This window comes from Camelina sativa, chromosome 9, assembly GCF_030686135.1.
Source record: "Camelina sativa cultivar CO46 ecotype springtype chromosome 9, ASM3068613v1".
NCBI classification, from domain to species: Eukaryota; Viridiplantae; Streptophyta; class Magnoliopsida; order Brassicales; family Brassicaceae; genus Camelina; species Camelina sativa.
Window position 1 is genome coordinate 39,848,087 of NC_141888.1, and position 21,254 is coordinate 39,869,340.

General features: G+C 36.0%; 6 protein-coding genes, 1 long non-coding RNA gene and 1 pseudogene across 11 annotated transcripts; 6 read left to right on the plus strand and 2 right to left on the minus strand.

Annotated features, from left to right (window-relative positions):
* The first annotated feature begins 35 nt into the window (after nt 1-35).
* On the plus strand, nt 36-2,642 carry LOC104714022 (pentatricopeptide repeat-containing protein At2g25580). The gene is made up of 2 exons (XM_010431254.3): nt 36-2,005; nt 2,159-2,642. Exon 1 carries the CDS (start codon nt 105-107, stop codon nt 1,986-1,988), a length of 1,884 nt encoding a protein of 627 aa, XP_010429556.1. The 5' UTR covers nt 36-104; the 3' UTR covers nt 1,989-2,005; nt 2,159-2,642.
* A 307-nt stretch (nt 2,643-2,949) lies between these two features.
* LOC104714023 (uncharacterized) lies at nt 2,950-4,722 on the plus strand (annotated as a pseudogene). Its single transcript, XR_015566923.1, has 4 exons — nt 2,950-3,092; nt 3,199-3,614; nt 3,699-4,412; nt 4,479-4,722. The product of XR_015566923.1 is annotated as an uncharacterized LOC104714023 (transcript).
* Nucleotides 4,723-4,868: 146 nt separating this feature from the next.
* On the plus strand, nt 4,869-5,595 carry LOC147939299 (uncharacterized). Of its 2 annotated transcripts, XR_015566924.1 has the most exons (3): nt 4,869-4,968; nt 5,071-5,154; nt 5,273-5,595. It is a non-coding gene; the product is annotated as an uncharacterized LOC147939299 (long non-coding RNA). The 2 variants fall into 2 exon arrangements; XR_015566925.1 differs by lacking the exon at nt 4,869-4,968 and having other exon boundaries at nt 5,019-5,154; nt 5,258-5,595.
* A 654-nt stretch (nt 5,596-6,249) lies between these two features.
* LOC104714024 (potassium channel AKT6) lies at nt 6,250-10,557 on the plus strand. Of its 2 annotated transcripts, none has more exons than XM_010431255.3 (12): nt 6,250-6,751; nt 6,891-7,256; nt 7,396-7,453; nt 7,546-7,863; nt 8,001-8,246; nt 8,336-8,434; nt 8,523-8,555; nt 8,635-8,820; nt 8,910-9,104; nt 9,229-9,304; nt 9,404-9,982; nt 10,140-10,557. In XM_010431255.3, exons 1-12 carry the CDS (start codon nt 6,522-6,524, stop codon nt 10,418-10,420), a joined length of 2,667 nt encoding a protein of 888 aa, XP_010429557.2. In that variant the 5' UTR covers nt 6,250-6,521; the 3' UTR covers nt 10,421-10,557. The 2 variants fall into 2 exon arrangements, with proteins under 2 accessions (XP_010429557.2, XP_087323288.1); XM_087467162.1 differs by having other exon boundaries at nt 6,383-6,751; nt 8,523-8,559; nt 8,639-8,820.
* On the plus strand, nt 10,523-12,297 carry LOC104714025 (uncharacterized). Of its 2 annotated transcripts, none has more exons than XM_010431256.3 (7): nt 10,523-10,977; nt 11,163-11,205; nt 11,323-11,415; nt 11,496-11,558; nt 11,656-11,751; nt 11,839-11,916; nt 12,021-12,297. In XM_010431256.3, the coding sequence occupies exons 1-7, from the start codon at nt 10,847-10,849 to the stop codon at nt 12,105-12,107; spliced, it is 591 nt and encodes a 196-aa protein (XP_010429558.1). In that variant the 5' UTR covers nt 10,523-10,846; the 3' UTR covers nt 12,108-12,297. The 2 variants fall into 2 exon arrangements, with proteins under 2 accessions (XP_010429558.1, XP_087323289.1); XM_087467163.1 differs by having other exon boundaries at nt 10,670-10,977; nt 11,721-11,751.
* Nucleotides 12,298-12,520: 223 nt separating this feature from the next.
* Nucleotides 12,521-13,893, minus strand: LOC104714026 (V-type proton ATPase subunit c''2). The gene is made up of 4 exons (XM_010431258.3): nt 13,599-13,893; nt 13,444-13,521; nt 13,063-13,233; nt 12,521-12,966 (listed from the first exon to the last, which is right to left on the minus strand). The coding sequence occupies exons 1-4, from the start codon at nt 13,721-13,723 to the stop codon at nt 12,801-12,803; spliced, it is 540 nt and encodes a 179-aa protein (XP_010429560.1). The 5' UTR covers nt 13,724-13,893; the 3' UTR covers nt 12,521-12,800.
* A 214-nt stretch (nt 13,894-14,107) lies between these two features.
* LOC104714028 (putative protein phosphatase 2C 22) lies at nt 14,108-16,721 on the minus strand. The gene is made up of 4 exons (XM_010431259.3): nt 16,167-16,721; nt 15,684-15,890; nt 15,370-15,581; nt 14,108-14,901 (listed from the first exon to the last, which is right to left on the minus strand). Exons 1-4 carry the CDS (start codon nt 16,344-16,346, stop codon nt 14,325-14,327), a joined length of 1,176 nt encoding a protein of 391 aa, XP_010429561.1. The 5' UTR covers nt 16,347-16,721; the 3' UTR covers nt 14,108-14,324.
* A 3,641-nt stretch (nt 16,722-20,362) lies between these two features.
* LOC104714029 (protein CHLOROPLAST VESICULATION) lies at nt 20,363-21,230 on the plus strand. Its single transcript, XM_010431260.3, has 2 exons — nt 20,363-20,627; nt 20,722-21,230. The coding sequence occupies exons 1-2, from the start codon at nt 20,527-20,529 to the stop codon at nt 21,086-21,088; spliced, it is 468 nt and encodes a 155-aa protein (XP_010429562.1). The 5' UTR covers nt 20,363-20,526; the 3' UTR covers nt 21,089-21,230.
* Nucleotides 21,231-21,254: the final 24 nt, after the last annotated feature.

Here is a 21,254-nt window from a genome sequence, read left to right on the forward strand (position 1 = left end):
TCAATTACAACTTTACCCTCGAGCGTCGATGCTATCGGATTTTCGTTGAAGTTCATCGCCGTCAAACCTTAACTCACGCCGAATCCCAAGTTCCGACCAAACTGATGTATAAGAAGATAGCATTATTTCCCAGAACGAATCATGTTCTCTCCTTACCCAACGAGAAAAGGATCCATCAAGTTCTGAGGAAGCTCTCCACAGCTGTTGAAAGGTTAGATTTTGGAAACTCTAATGAATACCAAATAGAGGATTCGTCACATATGAACAACCCTAAAGAAGGGTTTAAGGGGAGCAGTGGAAATGGGCAAAGCCAGAACCCAACTGGGAGCTATGGGAAAGTTAGTGAAACTCGTCAGAGTTTGGGTTCTTCAAATCATGAGCAGCCGTGGAAGCAGAGTCCTGGTATGTCTAATAACTCGCAGGTCCAATCTCATTATCAAGGCAATTGGTATGGGACAAACTCTGATTATCAGAGTAGTAGTGTAGGATCGTCTTTGCATTCTGGTAAGACTATTGATCGCAAAGTATATGATGAAATGATTAAGGAATTTGAGGGATATTGCGAACAAAAGAATCTAAGAATGGCCTTAACTACTATGGAAAAATTGGAGCTTAAGGGTTATGTTATGGATTTACGTAGACTTATATGGTTATCTCAGCTATGTGGGGGAGAAAATGCTTTTCTAGAAGATAGTATTTTGCAAGAAGCCAAGGTTTCTGTTCAGAGGAAGATCAGAGCTAAAGTTTACAATTTAAAACCGGATGATTTGGATGATTTGAAGTATTTTACTGATTGGGCGATTAACGAACTTGATGAATTTTGCAAACAAGGTAAGGTGAAAAAGGCCTTGTGTACAATAGATACATTGGCAAGTCTGAATCATGTTGTGGATTTGAATAGTCTTTTACGGTTAGCAAAGCTGTGTGGGGAAGCAGAGGCTTTAGAAGAAGCCAAGGCTGTTCATGGCAAGATTATTGCTTTGGCTCGCCATTTAGATGTTAGTAGTTACCATGTACTGTTAGAGATGTACTCCAACTGTGGGTTGGTGTATGAAGCCGCGAGTGTTTTTGAGAACATGCCTGAGAGGAATTTGGAGACTTGGTACATTACAATAAGATGTTTTGCAAAGAATGGTCGAGGAGAAGACGCTATTGATTTGTTTAGCCGCTTCAAACAAGAAGGAAACAAACCCACTGCTCAACTATTTAGAGGAGTTTTCTATGCATGTGGTATGTTAGGTGATGTTGATGAGGGACTGTTGCACTTTGAGTCAATGTCTAGAGACTACGGCATCGTCCCTTCCATTGAAGACTATGTTAGCCTCGTTGAGATGTATGCGTTACCCGGATTTTTAGAGGAGGCTGTAGAATTTGTAGAGAAAATGCCGATGGAGCCAAACGTTGATGTGTGGGAAACATTGATGAATCTTTCTCGAGTGCATGGGAATTTAGAACTTGGAGACCAGTGTGCTGAGTTTGTTGAATTGTTAGATCCTACACGGTTGAATAAACAATCTCGGGAAGGATTTCTACCGGTCAAGGCATCAGATGTTGAGAAAGAGAGTCTAAAGAAAAGGTCGGGAGTTCATGCCCTTCCCGGAGTGACAAATAAGACGAGTGAATTTAGGGCAGGGGATACCAATCTTCCAGAGAATGATGAACTGTTGGAGCTATTGAGAAATTTAAAGATGCATATGATAGAGGTGGGCTATGTCGCTGATACAAAACCTGCTCTGCATGATATCGACCAAGAGAGTAAAGAGACAGCACTTCTTGGTCATAGTGAGAGAATAGCTTTTGCTCGTGCTGTTCTCAGCACCGCACCCCGCAAACAAATTACTGTTTTGAAAAACCTCCGTGTGTGTGTTGATTGTCATAACGCATTGAAGTTTATGGCAGATATAGTTGGTAGAGTAGTGATCATGCGAGATATAAAGAGGTTCCACCATCTTAAAAACGGGGCTTGCAGCTGTAATGACTATTGGTGATTAACGACAAACCTGAGGTTTGTTCTATAGAATATGCGTTGCAAAGTTTTTGTTTGGCTCTTATTACTCGTAGATCATCATTTTAGTTTCGTGAGCAGATTTGTGGTTTCTATCCGAGTCCGATACCTTAGAACACACAGACTCATTATGTATGTTGGAAACTTGGGCAGTGTTGGAAACTTTGGCAGGATGGAAAAACATAAAGCAACAGAATCACAGAGACAAACTGAAATCATAAGCAGCAACTTTGCTATCACGTCTTTTTTTTCAGGCAGTTACATCGTGGAGCTGCCATATTGTTGTCACAGATGATAGATCAATCTTATTCTCTTGTCAATTTGATGCAGTTTCTCTGTGTCCAGGTTATGCTAAAATATATCATGATTCATGAATGCTATGTAATATGTAATATTGATCTCGTGTTGTGGGTAACTTTATAGACAATCTGAATATATTGGGAGTTCAGATTCTGTTGGGAATATATTGGGAGTTCATAATGCTAATATGTATTAACGATCTCGTGCTGTGGGTAACTTTATAGACGATCTGAATATTATTGATCTCGTATTTGTAAACTTTATATTAAAAAATTTGTGTTAGTTAACACAAATTAATGCTCTATAAAGTTAAAAATTTAACTCGTAAAAAAATAAACGGAAGGAGTATGAAATAAAAAATCTAGTCAACACAAAATACCTAAATTTAAAAATTTGTAATTCAAATTACATTTTTTCCAATTAAAAATTTAATGTTTTGCAGCAAATACAGTTTAAATTTGTTTCATTGAACCCCCTCCTTATTACTTTTTGATCACGCACGGTCATAACTAATATTTTGCCTATTATTCTAAAAAAAAAAAAAATTAATAAATAAATAACTAATATTCTACCAAAAAAAAAAATATTTGCCTATTTGTCAAATTTTGGCTTATTAAGCCTGATTTCAAGAATTTAATGACGCCAAGTTTCGTTTGTATATTTCATTAAGAAGTGAAACCCTAATTCCCCAATTCCTCTTCCGTTAGTTCGTTCACAAAACCCCTAGAACATATACAGAGGAAATAATTCTCAAAATCTTAAGGTGATCATCAAACTTGCTTACAAGGTATCTTCTTATCCAATTCTTCATCGATACTTTTTAGTTTGGTTTATTGGTTTTTTTTAATTTTTTTCTCTTAGATTCTAAAGATTGATTTTTTTTTTGTGTGCAGGAATAAAGATCATGAGATTCAGAAAAGGAAGTAGAATTGAGGTGTTTAGCCACCACAAAGAGGCACAATACGGTGCGTGGAGATCAGCGGAGATTATATCGGGTAATGGTCATACTTATGCTGTTAGATATTACTCTTTCGAACTTTCTAACAATGAGGTTGTTGAGGAGAGAGTTCCAAGGAAGATAATCAGGCCTTGTCCACCTCAAATAGATGTAGATAGATGGGAACCTGGTGATTTGGTTGAGGTTCTTGATAATAATATTTCCTGGAAAGCTGCTACGGTTCTCGAGGAGTTGTCTGGAAGATATTATTTGGTTCGGTTGCTTGGTGCCGCGGTCGAACTCACAGTTCACAAAGTTAACCTCAGGGCTCGGCAATCTTGGCAAGATGAAAGATGGGTTGTCGTTGGAAAGGTAAAGTCTTATTTATTTTTTGTATCCTTTGATGTTGTTAATGGAGTTACACGATTACTAACTGTCTTGTAATAATCTTTTCAGGTATCTTGTTCTCTCAAGTCCTCTACGCTTACTGGATCAGATGTAGACCAGAATCTGAAGCCCCTTTTGAACAGTGTGGTGGTGCCTCAGGAGGAGACTAGTATTGCTTCTTTGAGAATGTTGAAGAGATCGTCACCTTGTGATTGGTCTGAGTCTGCTGAATCATGTACGAGAAGTCCTAAGAAGGTAAGAACATTGGAGGCTGCTTCTGAACGTGTGGGGGGGGTAAATTGAATGTGCAAGCTTCGTTTAACAAGAAGAAGACTGGTTTCCGACAAATGGTCAGGGTAAGATCAAAAAGATTTAGTGAATGTGTTGGTACAGGAAGCTCACTCTCTAATGGTTGTTATGATATTGATGATGCATGCTCGGTTGGTAGTTGTAGCCCTATTAGTTATGATGATGAGAATGACATACCAACTTGTTTTCTAGATGGTCCTAGTCAAGGTGCCGACTCTTGTAGTAGTGATGCAGAATCTTCAAAAGAAGCATTTGGGCTCAGAGAGGAAGCTAGTTGGAAACATTCGTTAGCAAGTGGTGGAGCAGTGAGATCCTCTAGGCCTGAACTATACACTTACTGCAGAACACTGGGGAAACTATTTTCTTCCGGTCCCCTAAATTGGGATCAGGAAGCATCACTAACCGATCTCCGACTTTCTCTTAATATATCAGATGATGAACATCTGATGGAGCTAAGAAATCTAATGTCGGCTGGTACCTATAGTTAATTTTGTCAGTATAAAATTTTTTCTTTTTGATCCTTGACTGTCTTATCTACAGGTGTTGGACATACTTCCCTGCAATGTGGAATCAACTGTTTTATGTTGTTCTTTTTATAGAGGATTCTTATAATGATTGTATAGACAGCAGAAGGGAAAATATGTACGGAAACTCTGACCTTAATGAAAATTTCCAATCCTCCTCAATTGTGTTTTTTTCTTTTTATAGTCAGGCTAATTCCTTTGTTGTAATTTCTGGATAATTATATTTAAAGAAAAGTTATATAGTATCCTAAGTTGAGTTATATTTTGGAGTATTCCGTTGTTCTGAAGCTGTCTTTTATTCATATATATGTAGCTATCTTTTACTGATATGTATATACCTCAGTTTATTGTGCTTAAGCTTCTTGATGAGATGAGTTACTTGTATATTCAGTGGTGGATTATTAAACTTCCCCTACATTTTTCAGGAACAGCTTAGCAATATCAGGTGCCTGCAGATATGATTGCTTCTAGAGATCTCTTACTCTGATGCTTGGGGTTTGAATGGTGTAAAAACACAATGCCCCTTCTTTCTCAAATACATAACTAAAATTGTGCTAGGTGTTTTTTTGCTAGACATAATTGATTTGTTTCAGGTTTTCTTGGGCTAGCTACGTGCACAGGCTTTGGACTGGTCCTAGCCTAATGAGAATCATTCTACAGTTTGGTTGAATAAGTTTGTGAAAGATTGTTAGGTAGGTATTAAGTGCACTAAATAGAGAGTTCATCTTCATGATACCATATGCCTGTCTATACCTGAGAGAGAGTATTGAGTTGTGCCAAATATTTTGATAGTAGTCTTTGCTCTTTCAGGTTGTGACATTTCAACCTGACTTACAGAGGTGCGGGGGTTCATATGTTCATAAATCAAATTCACCAGCTACTAATTCCTCTAATTGGGCTGTGGCATACTCACTTGTTTGTCAAGTATAACTTCACTCTTCAGCTAAAGAAATTGAGAAGAGGAAGAAGACAGAAGAAGAATCCTTGTGAAGATGTATCATTCACTTTTTTGTTTTTAGACCTGTCATATGTAATGATGTTCGTATGCCTTAACTACTTTTTATATAATAGCTTACTCTAATACCCCAATTTTAATACTTAAGAAACAATAAATAGTATTTGTGATTCTCTAATACCCCAATTTTATGGTTGCTACAAAACTTATAAACAACATTATCGAAGTCTCAACTGAATAATGTGACTTATTTTCAACGGCTGACCACTCAAATTGATAGGGTACGTACAAACAAGTGCACTCGATAAACCAAAATTACAAGTAATATCTTTGTGACTATATGCTAATTCAGTGGTTAGGTCCGTAAAATATGTTTCTTAGGTAAAAGGTTCGAATCCCGCAGCGTGATAAGCTGTGAATTTTTGTGGAAATTGGGCTTATGGACTTTTTTTGCTTTAGGCATCAAAAGCTATTGGGCCGGCCCTGAGTAGTAAGGTAGGTTTTGAAGATCTGACCGTATTATTCGAAGGCGATTCGGGATCGACTTCATGTGCATCCGAGCAAGGAAGTTCTTGTCTGGATCGATGGATTGAAGAAACGACGACATACTGAGATTTTTCTATGTGGTATTTTGGACACGGGTTGGGTGGGGTTTCACATCAGCACTCAAATAGCAATAACATTAGCATATACAGCAAATCACAATGAGACAAATACTGCACTTGTGAATGGGGACATTGTATGCTATAAATATCAACTTCACTTAACAATATTCTGTTGCGTAGAACAAAATGGTAATAAATATGTCAATTTGTTACATTTGAAATTTTCTACGATCATTTAGACCAGTTAACCTAAAATTACTTGCTATTTTTATGGCTAAAGAAGAGAAAAAAGGAGGGGAAAAAAAAACAGTTCCGTGTTGAGAGCCCACAAGAAAACAAAAAGATAGAAACAAACGTAACCAAATAATAATAATAATAATAAATAAGATATAATAAGAAAATAAGAAACCGGCGATTTCGGAGGAGATCGCCAAACTTGCGTGTGTCTCCGCAAGGGATTTTGGAGGAGGAAGAAGAAGAGATCGAAAGATCTAACAAAATGGAGAAGAAGAAGGTATGGTTTTGGGGTGTGAAGGACGATGAAGATGATGGAGGAGGAAGAGCCAAGGACGCAGAGGATGAAGTAGCTGACCATTTGTCTCGAGATGGAACCATGAGTCAGTATAGCCTTAGCAAAGGTCTTCTTCCTCCTCTTGGAGCCAGCGCTCGTTCCTCTCGTGATGTCATCCTCCGTCGCTTCATCGTCTCTCCCTTCGATCCTCGTTACAGGTCTGCTTTTTACAAAAAAAAACTAGGGTTTCTAATATTATCGATGCATATTGCTAAAGATTTTGCACTTATATAATAATGTTGGAAAATTCTGAATATAATGCGTTGCTAAATCTGTAAAACTATGTTTTTTTTTTAGAGCGTGGGAGACGTTTTTGGTGTTTTTGGTGCTCTACACAGCTTGGGCGTCGCCTTTTGAATTTGGTTTTCTGCAAAAGCCAAGAGCACCTCTCAGTATTCTCGATAACATTGTCAACGGGTTTTTCGCTGTTGATATTATCTTGACGTTCTTTGTTGCCTTTTTAGACAAGGTAACTTATCTCCTTATCGATGATCCAAAGAAGATAGCTTGGAGATATACGTCGACTTGGCTTGCTTTTGATGTGGTTTCCACATTTCCTTACGAAAGTTTCGGGAGTTTGCTTCATGAGAGTATTCAGGGTTATGGGATTTTTAGTATGCTTCGTCTATGGCGTCTTCGAAGGGTCAGTAATTGTTTTGCCAGGTGAGTTTGACAAGAGTAAAAGCTAGCTAAAACGTTTGAGTTGCAGCTGATATACGTAGATGAATTATTGTGTACTTCAGTTTCTTGAATCTATTATTCTCTATATATGGTGAGTGTGACATTGAACTCTTCTTTTCAGGTTAGAGAAAGATAGGAAATACAGCTACTTTTGGGTTCGCTGCACGAAGCTTCTCCTTGTTAGTATCTATATGTCTACTTGTTTTTACACTGACCATTTTTTTAATTAGTTGTCAATTTTACAGTATTGATTGGGTGGTAATGCATGCAGGTTACTCTATTTGTGATTCATTGTGGTGCTTGCTTCCTTTATTCCATTGCTTCACATTATCCAGACCCTTCCAAGACATTTATTGCATTAACAGATGAAAATTGGAAGCAGTCTCCTATTGCAATACGGTATAACACGGCAATGTATTGGTCTATAACTACGTTCTCCACAACAGGTTATGGTGATATACATGGTGTTAACTCAAGAGAGATGACTTTCATTCTTTGCTACATGGTTTTTAATCTTGGATTATTAGCATATATAATTGGTAATATGACCAACTTGGTGGTTCACGTAACCGGCCGCACCAGAAAATTTGTAAGTTCAAGTTACTGGTACAATTATTTCCTATATATGTCACATCTCAAAAGGAATAATCAGATACGTTGTCAAAGAAACAGAAGATGTTAAATGCATTTTTCATGAGTCTTATGCATCATTTTGGATTATTTCAGAGAGATACTATCCAAGCCGCTTCGGGGTTTGGTCAGAGGAACAATCTGCCAGTGCGCTTGCAAGATCAGATGGTAGCTCATTTGTGTTTGAGGTACAGAACTGACTCAGAAGGATTACAGCAGCAAGAAATCATTGAATCCCTTCCCAAAGCTATTCGCTCCAGCATATCGCATTACCTGTTCTATGAAGTTGTTGACAAAATCTATTTGTTCCATGGAATCTCCAATGATCTTCTTTTCCAGTTGGTAATGTTTCCCCACAGCGCACGGAGCACCGTATGCTAAAATGTGGTCATTTTATTCACAGTAAGTTGTAATTTATGGTAATATTGTAGGTTACTGAAATGAAAGCAGAGTATTTTCCTCCCAAAGAAGATGTGATTTTGCAGAATGAAGCACCAACAGACTTCTACATATTGGTGACAGGAGCTGTTGTAAGTGTTTTGTGTAAATCAGTTGAATAGTCTATCTAACTTCAAAAATATTGTATTATTATTCCTAACACATTGCTTTATCCTTCAGGACATAATTGCACGTGTAAATGGAGTGGAGCAGGCAAGTCTAGTTTTAAGTATTTTAAAAGATACGATTTTGTTCTTATGTGGTAATGTTTGTGTGTATGTGTTTTTTACAGGTAGTTTGTGAAGCACGGAGAGGAAGTGTATTTGGTGAAGTTGGGGTACTATGTTACAGACCGCAGCTGTTTACTGTTCGTACCAAGCGATTGACTCAGTTGCTTCGTGTGAACCGTACAGTACTCTTAAATCTTGTTCAGGCAAATGTAGGAGATGGAGCAATAATCATGAATAATCTTCTTCAGGTATGTATGAATCCTCTCTTCCTTTCTATTTGGTAAACAGTTGGAGGTCAAAGAGCAGTTCCATAACAGATATGTTCTGGTTGATGCAGCATTTAAAAGACTCAGAAGATCCAGTGATGAAAGGAATTTTGGCTGATACAGAACACATGTTGGCTCAAGGGAAAATGGATTTACCTCTCAGCTTATGTTTTGCTGCAGCCAGAGGAGATGATTTATTGCTGAATCAGTTACTAAGACGAGGCTCAAGCCCTAATGAAATGGATAAGGACGGGCGAACTGCGCTGGTAAGCCCCAACCTGCCTCTGTATATATATCATAGACATATACCATCATCCTCATTTTAATGCCAAAACAAGAAGAAAAAAAAAGAGTTGCTTACTCTCTATGTTTCTTATCTGTATACCTCAGCATATAGCAGCATCAAAAGGAAGTCATTATTGCGTCGTTTTACTTCTTGAAAATGGAGCAGATCCTAACATTAGAGGTAAGTAGTAAAAAATGTCTCACTAGGTAGCTAGGAGGATCATATAATTAGATTGAAAGAATTAACTAATTTATCGGTTGGCTCGTACATTATTTACAGATTCAGAAGGTAATGTACCCTTGTGGGAAGCAATCATAGGGGGACATAGCGGAATTGCTAAACTCCTTGCAGAGAACGGAGCAAAGTTAAGCTTAGACTCAGTGAGCTATTTCGCTTGCTTAGCCGTGGAAAGAAACAGCTTAGACATACTCGAAGACATCATCAAATACGGCGGCGATGTCACACTCCCTGACGGAAACGGAACCACAGCGTTACACAGAGCAGTCTCAGAAGAACACTTGGAGATTGTTAAGTTCTTACTAGACCAAGGTGCTGATTTGGACAGGCCGGATTCTTACGGGTGGACACCTCGTGGTCTTGCCGAGCATCAAGGGCATGAAGATATCAAAACCTTGTTTCATAATCATAGGCCCGTGGAGAAGAAACCGAAACCTGTCCCTGGAATACCTCAGGTTCCTGTGACAGGAAAGCCATTGATGAAGTATAGTAGTGAGCCTACAATGCATTCAGGAGAAATGCCTCTTGTGAGAGAAGGAGGTCAGGTTGTGGTTTCTCAGAGACGCAAACTTAATAACTTCAGAAACTCGCTCTTCGGAATCATTTCAGCTGCAAATACCGGTAAAACCCGCCTCACCTCTCCATTTGATCTTCTAATACTCGTTGCTTTCTCGTCAAGTAACCATAATTTTCAGAACTTTTCACACAACTAGAGCCATCAAGGCATTTTAGCAGAACTCAAAACTTGGTCTTGAGTGCGTTTATTTATTTTTAACAGCTGATGATGGAGGGGAACCTTCAAGAAGCCCAGCAGTTTCTATAGGAGGAGGAGGAGGAGGAGGAAGTATGTTTTATCCGGCGAGAGTGACCATTAGTTCGCCGGAAAATAACGGTGGAAAAGTGATATTGTTACCGAATATAATGGAAGAGCTATTGGAAATTGGTGAGAAAAAGATGGGTTACGTGCCAACTAAAGTACTTACAAGAGAAGGAGCTGAAATTGACGACATCACTCTTATTAGAGATGGTGATTTTCTCATTCTTTCAAGAGATCCTTGATTCACACGCTACTCTCTTTCTTTTTTTTTTTTCTTTTATTTAATCAAACAAAATAAACCACAAACATCTTTTAGAAATATTCTCTAACAACCTCACAATAATAAAGAAAAAAGAAAAAAAAATGATTGGTGTTAAAAGAGTGCGACCGGTTGTTGTGGTTAAACTTCTAGCGAGTGTGAGTAGTGGTGCAGATAATATCTAAACCGGATTCAAATTCAAATCTAGCTCGGTTAGCTTTTATTTTTTTTTACTTTTAATTTATTTTTTTGATCCTAAACCCTTAAAACTCCTCTTTACTGGTTTTGATTCCGTGTGTGTGTATCTCTCGGCGTCGTTGTATCGGACGGGCGAAATTAAAAATTGAAAGGCCAAGTCCGGCGAGAGCAAGAACACAAAATCAAAAATCCATCAGAACCGATTCGAACGATGTCGTTTGGATCTCTCGTCCTTCCATCTCCACCTGCTAAGCTCAAGCCTTTCAATGGCTATGGAAGGCTCCATCGTCATCTCGTGCGAGCTTCTTCTTCTGATGTTCCCGATTTCCTCTCTGCTGATTGGTACACTCTTAACTAAAATTTCGTCAATTTCAAGCTTTGGGTGTTACTTGGTTATTAGTTAGGAAAGAAACGATCAGAGATCCGAAGAAATTTGATTTTGCAAAGGCCATAGCATTAGAGAAGATCAATTCTATGTTTCTTCACTATTTTTATGTTGTTGGATCATGGATGGATGGGTTTTACAGGTTGGAGAGCCGTAGGAAACGACCGTTTGGCCCGAGACTTGATGTAATGACTCTCTATTTACTGCATCGAGCTTGGAACATTACATTGCTTTGTCTCTATTGTTGTTGTGTATTGATTGATCCCAGTTTTAGATTTTTTTTTTTTTTTTGGGTGTAATAGTTTAGTGCTGAAGACGCTGTTCGACATCAGCTTGATGCATTGAAGTATAATGTCCATCCTCGTGATGATTATGGCATCGAGGTCATGTATCGGGTAAATCACATTACAGACTTATGCTTCTTTTGATTTTTTTTTTTTTTTACAACTTTTATGATGATTTGTTGATTTAACAGTTTGCTGGATTCGATCCATTCGAGAGATCCACCTATTTTGGTCCTTTCTTTGATCTTGGACAGGTTACTTTTTTCATCATTTCTTTTACACTGATGGTCATATTGTTCCTTAGCTACTAGCTAAGGTTCTTATCCCCTGGTCTTTTATTGGTTGGTGTAGTTTGAAAGGTTTAGGCGTATTTTTCATCACTCGTCTTACCGTGTGTTGCTTGGCCACAAGGACAGAAAAATCTTAAGCAGTTTGTTCGTGGAAGAGGTATCATCTCTTTTTTTTTTGAAGATGTTACTATCATCATAGAGATCCATTGTTGTCTCATGATACCCTCTTTTCCAATATATACAGAATCGTTTCAAGCAGAGGATATGGATTCAGGGAAATCGACCTGAGGAAGAAGAGATATTTGAATTCACAATGTTCCAGGTTGGTTCCTTTGTTACTCACAATAGACACCCTAATATTATGTGGATTTTTCATCTACAATGATGATGATGATTAGATATGAAATCGTTTGTGTGTAATGGCAGCGGATAGGCGGTTCATGGGATGGTTATTGGTTGACGGAAAGCTTGCTTCATGACGGAGATGTTTTTTCAGGAGGGTTGGCTTACTGATTCAAAAGCTGAGCTTCATCTCTTTTTTGGGTTATCGATTTGTTCTGTCTGATTCTATGCGTGGTAATGTGTGACACTGTCATGTAAGTTAATGTTAATATTAAACACGATTAGAATTAGATGTTGCTTTGTGTAGTAAACAAAACGAATGTAGTAGCTTCTTATGAATGCAAGTTGTATATTTATGAAATCCAGCTTCTTATGATCTTTAAATGCTCTTTTTTTTGCGTTTTTATTTATGTATATGTCTTTCGAAATGAACCCATACCATCTAGTGTATGTATCAAAACTATTTTGGAGATTGAAAAGGCAAAGGCCATGCTGTAAAGTAGGAAAAATGTACTGTTTCTTATGTATTTTTCTTTTCACATATGTACACTCAACACACACAGGTAGAGTTTGAGAACAGTAGAAGCCTGAAGAGTTTAATTTCATTCTTCAATGCTTAACATGAAAACATATACAAACTCATATCATTTGTCACAAAAGAACCAAAGAATACAAACATGAAGAGGTTTCTCCAAGTGACTTATTCCCAAGTTTGAACAATACCAAAAATAGGGATTCAAAGAGAAACATGATTTTCTTCTACACAAGTGATATAACAGCCAAGAAGATAAACAAAGATGTGTAATTCTTCTAGGATTTGAAAGATAGATATTAAAAAGTACAGAGTACAGGTCCATAAAATACCTATTTTGTAGGCCATGTAGCTTGAGCTGACATAATGATCCCAACGATAACTCCAAATAACCCGAGAGCACTCCCAAAGATCTCAATCACAAGAATCTTAACAAAAAGCGTCGAGTTCTGAGCATCAGACAACGCACAACTGCTTCCAATGATTCCTACACATAACCTGCAACAAACAAAATCCCCATAAACAGTGAGATTTCCATGTTTTACAAAGGTTCAACAGAGGACAGGAGAGGATAAAGAAGAAGAGGATACAGACCCGCATACAAGGTTTGCGAATCCAACAATGATTCCAGAAGCAAAGATTGCATATCCAGCTCTAAGAGACTCAGGGTCATACATCTTCGATGATGGCACACTCTCCAACTTGGTTTGTAGTATGATAGCAACAATAACGCCGTATATAGCCACGGCTTCACAGAAAATTACACTGAAAGACAATGAACAAACACTTGATCATTACATAGTTCTAGCATCTTCTACTAGGTCAGAGCCAATGTAATCTATCACATCATATAAAAGCCAATTTCACGAATCCTAGCCTAGGTCAACCATTGTATGCTATAATCTAATGACATTTGCATCGGTTCACACAATATTTCCTGAAATTGAAATTGAAATTGAATCGTGGGGCAAAAACCTGATGAGATTCTTGGAAGTGATACGAGGAGCTTCAATGGCGGCACCGATCAAACTACTTCCGGTTATGTAAATTCCCCTAAACCATTAAGAGAGATTTCGTAAACACGATGCGTTCGTAAATCAATTTGGGAGAAGAAGAAGAGGATATTTTACCAGGCAGCACCAAGAACGGAGACGCCGATGGAGATGGCGATTCCGATGGCGGAGAAAGTGTACGGAGAGATTCTCACCAGAGCCGCCGCCCATGAACTCGCATGAATAGCCGCAGCACCGGACATTTTTCGCTCTTTATCTCTCTAGTCTCTACGATATGATCTTATTCTTTCTCTCTTTCGGAGGAGGAGACAATAACAACAACAGAGCCTGCCTGCGATCTGAGATTGAGCAACTACATTTCACGCGCGCGTGAGTTTACTTACCATCTTTATAGGCCTTGTAAGCCATTTCAATAGCCCATTTTCACCAAAAACCCATTTTCACTAAAATACTAAAGTATTTTTGTTTTATCAACCCGATTATTGGCAATGTGTATTGAGCCCTCTCTATAATGAACAAAGAGAGTGGGATAACTGCATATATCTAACACATTAAGCAAAAGTGAGAACACAACATACTCGGTAAAGGGAGGAATGAGGATTCCGATCAAGTTACAAAACAAACCAGACTGAAGCAGAAAATATTATTAAGCAAAAGTGAGAATAAATATATCCTACCAAACAATAAATTATTGTATGCCGCCTCATGTTATAGTATAAGTTACTCAAATTGCAAGAATTATAACAAAACAAAACCTCCAAACCCAAACTATAAATTGTAAGAAAAGACAAAACAAAAGAGAATCAATCATTCGTCACCATCCCAGGAACCCAGGTCACCCAATTAGTCCCCCAAGCCATCCAAGAAGCTCTGTAAATCTTTTAAACCCTCCGCCGAGAAGCTCCGCTGAACCCTCAACCTCGGTGCAACCAAGTTCGGTGGTGGTTGTGGCTGAAGACACACAACCACCGCCGTCACATTATCCCCACTCTTCCTCTTTATAGCTTCCTCCACTAACTCTTTACTACACATGAGCGGGTCATTGTGCTCCTGCAGTCTCCTTCTAGCAAAATCTATGGCATTCTGGCTCATGAACACATCCCAAACCCCATCACACCCGATTATAAGGAACTCGTCCTCTTCGGTTAGTTTAGTTGTCATGAGCTCAGGCTCTGCAATGAGGGGTCCACCGTCAGAACCATCTTTCTTCTTTTTCATGCCTTCCATATGAAAGTCCCCAAGCGCTCGAGCCACATTAAGTTGTCCATTTAGATAGCCGTCGTATACATATCCACCCGATGCCTCAATGCGTCTTCTCTCCTTACTGCTCATGGGTTTGTGGTCTCTTGACATTTCAATGGCTTTCCCTTGACGGGATAAGACTGCTCTACAATCTCCAGCGTTTGCTACCACCAACGACCTGTTACCACAAAAATAAATGTTAACATGGTACAAAAGAGTTTCGTACCTGAATAATAATATAGTATGAAACAAAACAGAGAATATACAAGACTAGAAGACCTAATTTGTATTTGTGTGTCAATATACTACAAAATTAGTCAACAGGTAAAGCTAAGGGCCTAAGGCAATAACTACATTATAATAGCAGCAAATACGGGCAAAGAGTACATCTACACACAAATAAGTGGCAGAGAGTAACTTATAACATACATCTATTCCCGAATATTTTTTCTTACCTAACCTTACCAAGATGTAAAGGCTTAGGAGAGAACAACTAATATGGGAGAAGATGACCACACAACTAGTTGGACAAAAATAAATAGAATGTCCTGCAAATTGCTAGCCTACCTATGCAGTCTTAGGTAGTAGTCATTTAGAGTTTAGGTTAGACGTAACTTAAAAGATAATAAGAGTTGAATCAGCTAACCTCCCGAAAAGAATAGCTGCCAAAGCAGTAGTTCCTGAAGCAAGGCTCCCATCCAATGAACAAGCCTCTAAGAAGGCAGTGTCTGTTTGAAGAAATGCTGAAGACATCACCTTATTAATTTCACTAGGAAACTCTTGATCCCCAACAATGTACCTCGGTATATGGTAACATGCAAAATCAGCAGCATGCTTCCCACCATGTCCATCAAATACCTAATATAAACAAATCGAATAAGAGATTCCAGAGACCTTCTTATGCTATAAAATGCATTTACAAAAAAACAGGGAAAGAGAAGAACAAACAAACAAGCATACCCCGTAAAAGGCACTCGGGCCGGCCTCAGAGTTCTGAAGGCCAAAGCTATCCATGAAATTATCGACGCAAAGATAAGCATCTTCCATACTTGACCTGGAGCCAATATCAGACCAAGCTCCAGAACGCATAGAAGGAACAAACTCAGACTTATTCTTCTCTAAAGTAAACTCATTCTCAACAGATATATCTGAGACCTTCGTCTTCACCTACAAAATGAAGCAGTCAGAAAGAAACCTCAAGCATCTCATAATCACACATTAAAAAAACAGATAATTGCAGTCTTAATCATACACATTAGAGAGACAATAATTCAATTTCATTGATACAAACAGTTTAGGAAACTAATACTAATGATCCAAAACCAAAGCAGTAATTACAACTTAAATTGAACATTCAATACAGAAACATGTAATTAAAGATAAACGCAATAAATAAAACCAGAATTATCCAAGAAACCCAAGTTGAAGAAAAAGGAATCTTACGAGAGATTGGTGTCGAACAAGCGACCTCTTATTACACGGAGCCAACGATCGCTCACCGTCGAAGCTTTGCCTGTAAACGGCGGCGGATGAAGAAGAAGAGAAGGAGAGAGGATTCGGCGGTTTACCGCCGTAACTCGAACTCCCATTCTCCGGATCAGAGATTCCTCTAGTTTCTTCCATATTGCACCATCATTATATTAAAAAAAAAATTCAGTAAGCAAAATTAGCGAAAGAGCTGACGAGTCAACTCACGAGTCAGTGAGTCGATTAAAAACGATTTCACGTGGAATGTAGCTGTAGATGAGAGATTCTTAGACAATGGATACAGATTCAGCGACAAAATTGAAGCAATTGTTTCAGAGTTACACGAATTTCTAGGGTTTAAGAAAATTAGGGTTTTGTGGCACAAATTAGAACACGCAGAGAGAGAGAGAAGAGAGATGTAACTAAAAGCTGTTCGCCGGCGGAGGTGAGAAATACGAGTCCGACGGTTATTAAAAGGCCCAAAAAAAAAAAAAGGATGCTTAACGTGAAAAAGTGAAAATTGAAAACGTCGGCGTATCATTGACATTTGTTTTTCTTTATTTTATTTTTTTTCTTATTTAAAAAGGAATAAAATATTTACATTTCTAAATAAAAATAAACGTAATATTTTATGAATAGCATGAAAGGAAACATGACATTTAAGAGAAAATAGAAAATGATTTTGATCATTTAAAATGAATATTTGTGTTTTTCTAAAACGTTTGGATTTTCGAAGATCTAATATTTTATTTTATTTTTTGTCAACAATATTACTTAAAAAAAAAAAGGTCAAAAAGTTAATCTAATAGAACATTATTCACTTACATTAGATAGATATTGGAGTTACATATTTACATATATATGATCGCTTCATGCAAATTTGTCCGTTTTAGTATTTGCTTGCTTATATGACCATTTTAATTTATTAAATAAAATTTTGATATCAATTTTTCATATAATTGAACTGTTAAAAAATGTTTGATTATTTATTTGTACGATAATATTTTCTATATACAGTATTATTAAACTTGATTTACTGTTATGATTTATTATTTTATTTTTTTATATTATTATTGACTGCGTTAAATTATTTTATACAAAATATTTAAAGCAATTATATAGTTTGAAAATTATCTAAAAATAACAGTTTTTTCGTGTTTTTGCAGGTACCTCATCGCTAGTTTCTTAAATATCTAACCTTTTATGCTTTTATTGGCGGTCACCAAATTAGAAATTAAAGAATCACACGAATAGTATATGTTGGGAAATATTCGAATATTGTTTCGCCATTAGAAACTTTTTTGTGCGGATATTTCCTGACAACGATGGTTTACTTATCTCGTTATTAATTAAATGGACCGACAAGAAGCTTGTTGACGTGGGAGCATGTGATGACACATGCTAGCTAATTGGCTATCATATTATCAAACAAAAATTTCTTCAGTATGTGTTGTGTGTGATACGTGTACGTTTTATTTATAGACGTAGCAAAAATATTCACGGCTTCGTGTTCAATTTGTCTTTCGTAATGGACCTTCTATTTCTAATGTTAATGGGTCAAGTCCATTCTTTGGGCTTAATTTAAGTATAGAGAAGATATGTACATAGCTGGAAGGAATATTTAGATGGGTTTGAACTGTGTACAACAACAACAACTAAGGAACGTTGTGAATGTACTGAATACATGTTATGAGGAAATTATACTGGATGGACATGTTTTTATGAAAATACTAGGATAGTACCCGCGCTACGCCGCGGGATTATTTATATTTTATTTTTATTTTTATTATTTTTGAATAATTTTATATTTGTTTGTAATTCAAAAGTCATTATTAATATAGTTTTGACAATGTTCATTGGTAATATTTTTGGTTTTAGGTTTTTGTTATTATGTATTTCTAGTTTTATTATTGTAATGAAATTGTAAATTAAAAATAAAATCAATTCTTTTCTTGTATTAGGATGTATTGGAGGACCATTATTATTGTTAGTTGTTTTGTTTTATTTAATCAATTTTGGCATTTGATATTTCATGTTTTTATCAACACGGAGGAGATTTTTAAGAACTTTTTGTTTTAAAAAAATTGTTTGATTGTGTTAATTATATCAACTCTACTTCCTTACATGTTTATGAGATTAGTTAATTAATTATTAAACATATAATGAAAAAATGTTTTTTCTCGTTTTAGAAAAATTAACTCATATGAGTTAAACTTGTGTTCAAAATTGTAACCATTTTTTTTTTTGGATATGAAACTTTATTGAATGTTTTTAATCAAAAAAGAAATCCATCAAAACATTCTTTTGTCATTGACATCTCCTTTTTGGGGTTTATGATTGGGCTTTTGATATGATGATGGGTTAATGTCAATGAATTTATTGCCCTCATTTTTATGAATATTTACACATAATTGTTATTGAATGATTAAGGAATATTTATTTTCTATTAATTAAAAAACAAACATTTCAATTTTAAAATTTATTTTAATCATTTTTATAACATACTTAATTATTAAAATATAATATTATTAGATCTAAAACATTTTCAAAACTCTAATTTTTTCACCTATTAAAAAACTGATTACTATTCACATATTTAATTTTTTCTAAATAAAATTATCAAAATAATTATTATTATAGGCAATTGACTTACTTAATACCAATGGTATAATATTTAACGGGTGAAACATATTTTTACACAAAAAAATAACAAAAAAAAAATCTTGCATAGATTAAAGAAAAAGTAGACTATATATTTAGTTGATACATAGTAGTTTGATCTAAACATATATTTCTTACGTATTATATATTTTTTTTATTATACAAACAAATTTTAGATCCTCGAAAATAACTTTACTCATAACATTAATTTTATCTGCAAAAATTTGTTACATAATGTAAAAGTAAAACTCATTCTGGTTATATATACTGAAATCAGTCGTCAATCATAAATACTACTGGTGTCTACTGAGGAAAGTTCTCGATGAAACAAAGTTTAAACCAGTTCGGTTTATATATTACGGTCAATTTGGTTTAGTTTCATTTAGGCGATGTTTATTTCACGTGGCAAAACAATATGCCCGGTGCTTCATTTAAAAAAAAAATTCTATTAATAATTGACAAACATAAATGGGTAGAAGAGTTTACAAACATAAATGGGCTAATAGTCGTCTAAGTCAAACATAAATGATCATTGAATAGAAGAAACCAAAACATAAATGTCATACAGTATTTCATAAATTTAGATGCACGTATCCATTATTCTAAGAAATAGCTTATAATAAGATCATTTGTTTTAAAAACTTTAAGCCCACTTATTTTAAAAATTAAGCCCAACAAAATAAGATCAAATTTAGGAGAAAATATGACATGGAAAAAACAAGACTTATTATAGGTTAAGACATGTTGAGTTGTATTATTTGAAATGTTTCTATTGGCTAACAATTTTTCTGAGATGTCAAACTGAGAAGAGCCTAAAATGCTGAGTTGTCAGTTAAGGAGAGCAACACATTCTAGTTTTATTGTATTGATTTAGCATTTTCGTATAATCTGTTAGTACATTCCAGTTTCAGTTTTGGTACATGCATAAAAATTTAAAAGAATTGATTTGATCAAATATATCAATTAAAAAATATTTATTTTTTTTTGGGTCAACTATTCCAAAAAATACTACACAGCTGCCTAAACATATTTGAACTGAAACAATTTAAAACTGGATAACTTTTCGGAAAGGACTATCAAAAACATGTAATTATGTAAATGAGGAGGATAAAGCACAAAAGAAACCACGTGATTTCATATATAGAAAACGAACTATTGTCATTTCTTTTATACTTTTACCCATACAAAAATCTCACTTCCGCCATCACATTTTTGAATATTGGATAAATATTTTTAATTTTGCACTACGTAAATTAATCAAAAATTACAATTAAAGGTGATTTGTTACTTTTGTAATTTTTTAAGTTTCTTTTACCAACAAAAAAAAAAAGAGGATGAATTACTTTTTACATTTGACTCAATGTTTTGTATTCCTATTCTATTGTTGTTAGTTACATCATTTTTTGTAATCCAAAAAAGGAAAGTTACACACTTTTTAGTTTTTTTATAAATCAAAATATTTGAGTAACTTCGTTTTATATTTAAAATGCAATTCTCATGATAATTCCTTTGTGTTAATGAAGAACTTCAAATTATATTATTTTTATTTTAAGAGGTCTGTCTAATCGAGTTATATATATATATATATATATATATATATTGGAGAAGAAAAAAATAAATAAATATTTGCTTTTGGTAAGATTCTAAAGAGGAAAACGAAAACAGAGGGACAACAATGGCAGGGAGAATAAGCTGCTGTCTGAATCTTCCTCTCTTAGATTCCAACTCTGCACAATCTTTATCCCCACTTCTCAAGAAAACGTCGCAGATCTCTTGGTATCTCTATCTATTCAATTCATGAAAAATCATTATCCACCTGATCAGTTTTCACATATCAAAAGATCATTTTATTTCTTTTATTGTATATTAGTACTAGTAGGAGAACAGAGCATGTGACTGAGCCACGGAAAAACAACAACAAGTGTTCTCTTGTCTTTGGCGTGACGGCGACTGTCCTGATCGGCGTAATTCAAATCAATGACGTGGCATCATCAGTTGCAGCTGCGTTGCCTGTGGAAGAGATGGCCGCCGGCGTGGTGCCGCCGCCAAGGAGGTGGAGCGACAAGAGGACGTGTCCGCCTTGGCTTGAGAACTCGTTAGAGACTATCGTACCGGAGAATCTTCCCCGTCCGTCGGCTCAACGACGTTTGGAGTTAGCTGGATTAGCTAAGGGTGATGCGCCGCCGGTCGGTGCGGTGGTGACACGTGTCAATAGGACTGCTTGCTTCTCCGTGTAAATTGGAAAGTTCAGTACACGTGTAAGGGTTAGGCAGCTGTAAAAAAAGTCAATTAGAAACAAATACTACTATTGTAAATAAATTAAATTTCAATATTTTATATACGTACTTGCATAAATAAAAATTGAAGTATTTGAACAAATTAAACTTGACATTTTTTCTTTTA

Excerpts from the sequence above, each read along its gene's own strand:
- LOC104714022 (XM_010431254.3), top strand. The coding sequence starts at position 105 with ATGTATAAGAAGATAGCATTATTTCCCAGAACGAATCATGTTCTCTCC.
- LOC104714024 (XM_010431255.3), top strand. The coding sequence starts at position 6,522 with ATGGAGAAGAAGAAGGTATGGTTTTGGGGTGTGAAGGACGATGAAGAT. Across the intron at positions 7,864-8,000 it reads CCGGCCGCACCAGAAAATTT|AGAGATACTATCCAAGCCGC; the intron begins GTAAGTTCAAGT and ends GGATTATTTCAG. Across the intron at positions 8,821-8,909 it reads TCATGAATAATCTTCTTCAG|CATTTAAAAGACTCAGAAGA; the intron begins GTATGTATGAAT and ends TGGTTGATGCAG.
- LOC104714025 (XM_010431256.3), top strand. The coding sequence starts at position 10,847 with ATGTCGTTTGGATCTCTCGTCCTTCCATCTCCACCTGCTAAGCTCAAG. Across the intron at positions 11,559-11,655 it reads CTTTCTTTGATCTTGGACAG|TTTGAAAGGTTTAGGCGTAT; the intron begins GTTACTTTTTTC and ends TGGTTGGTGTAG. Across the intron at positions 11,917-12,020 it reads TTGAATTCACAATGTTCCAG|CGGATAGGCGGTTCATGGGA; the intron begins GTTGGTTCCTTT and ends GTGTAATGGCAG.
- LOC104714026 (XM_010431258.3), bottom strand. The coding sequence starts at position 13,723 with ATGTCCGGTGCTGCGGCTATTCATGCGAGTTCATGGGCGGCGGCTCTG. Across the intron at positions 13,522-13,598 it reads TCCGTTCTTGGTGCTGCCTG|GGGAATTTACATAACCGGAA; the intron begins GTAAAATATCCT and ends TTAATGGTTTAG. Across the intron at positions 12,967-13,062 it reads TTCGCAAACCTTGTATGCGG|GTTATGTGTAGGAATCATTG; the intron begins GTCTGTATCCTC and ends TGTTTGTTGCAG.
- LOC104714028 (XM_010431259.3), bottom strand. The coding sequence starts at position 16,346 with ATGGAAGAAACTAGAGGAATCTCTGATCCGGAGAATGGGAGTTCGAGT. Across the intron at positions 15,582-15,683 it reads GCCCGAGTGCCTTTTACGGG|GTATTTGATGGACATGGTGG; the intron begins GTATGCTTGTTT and ends TGTTTATATTAG. Across the intron at positions 14,902-15,369 it reads GCAGCTATTCTTTTCGGGAG|GTCGTTGGTGGTAGCAAACG; the intron begins GTTAGCTGATTC and ends TTGTGGTAACAG.
- LOC104714029 (XM_010431260.3), top strand. The coding sequence starts at position 20,527 with ATGGCAGGGAGAATAAGCTGCTGTCTGAATCTTCCTCTCTTAGATTCC. Across the intron at positions 20,628-20,721 it reads AAAACGTCGCAGATCTCTTG|TACTAGTAGGAGAACAGAGC; the intron begins GTATCTCTATCT and ends ATTGTATATTAG.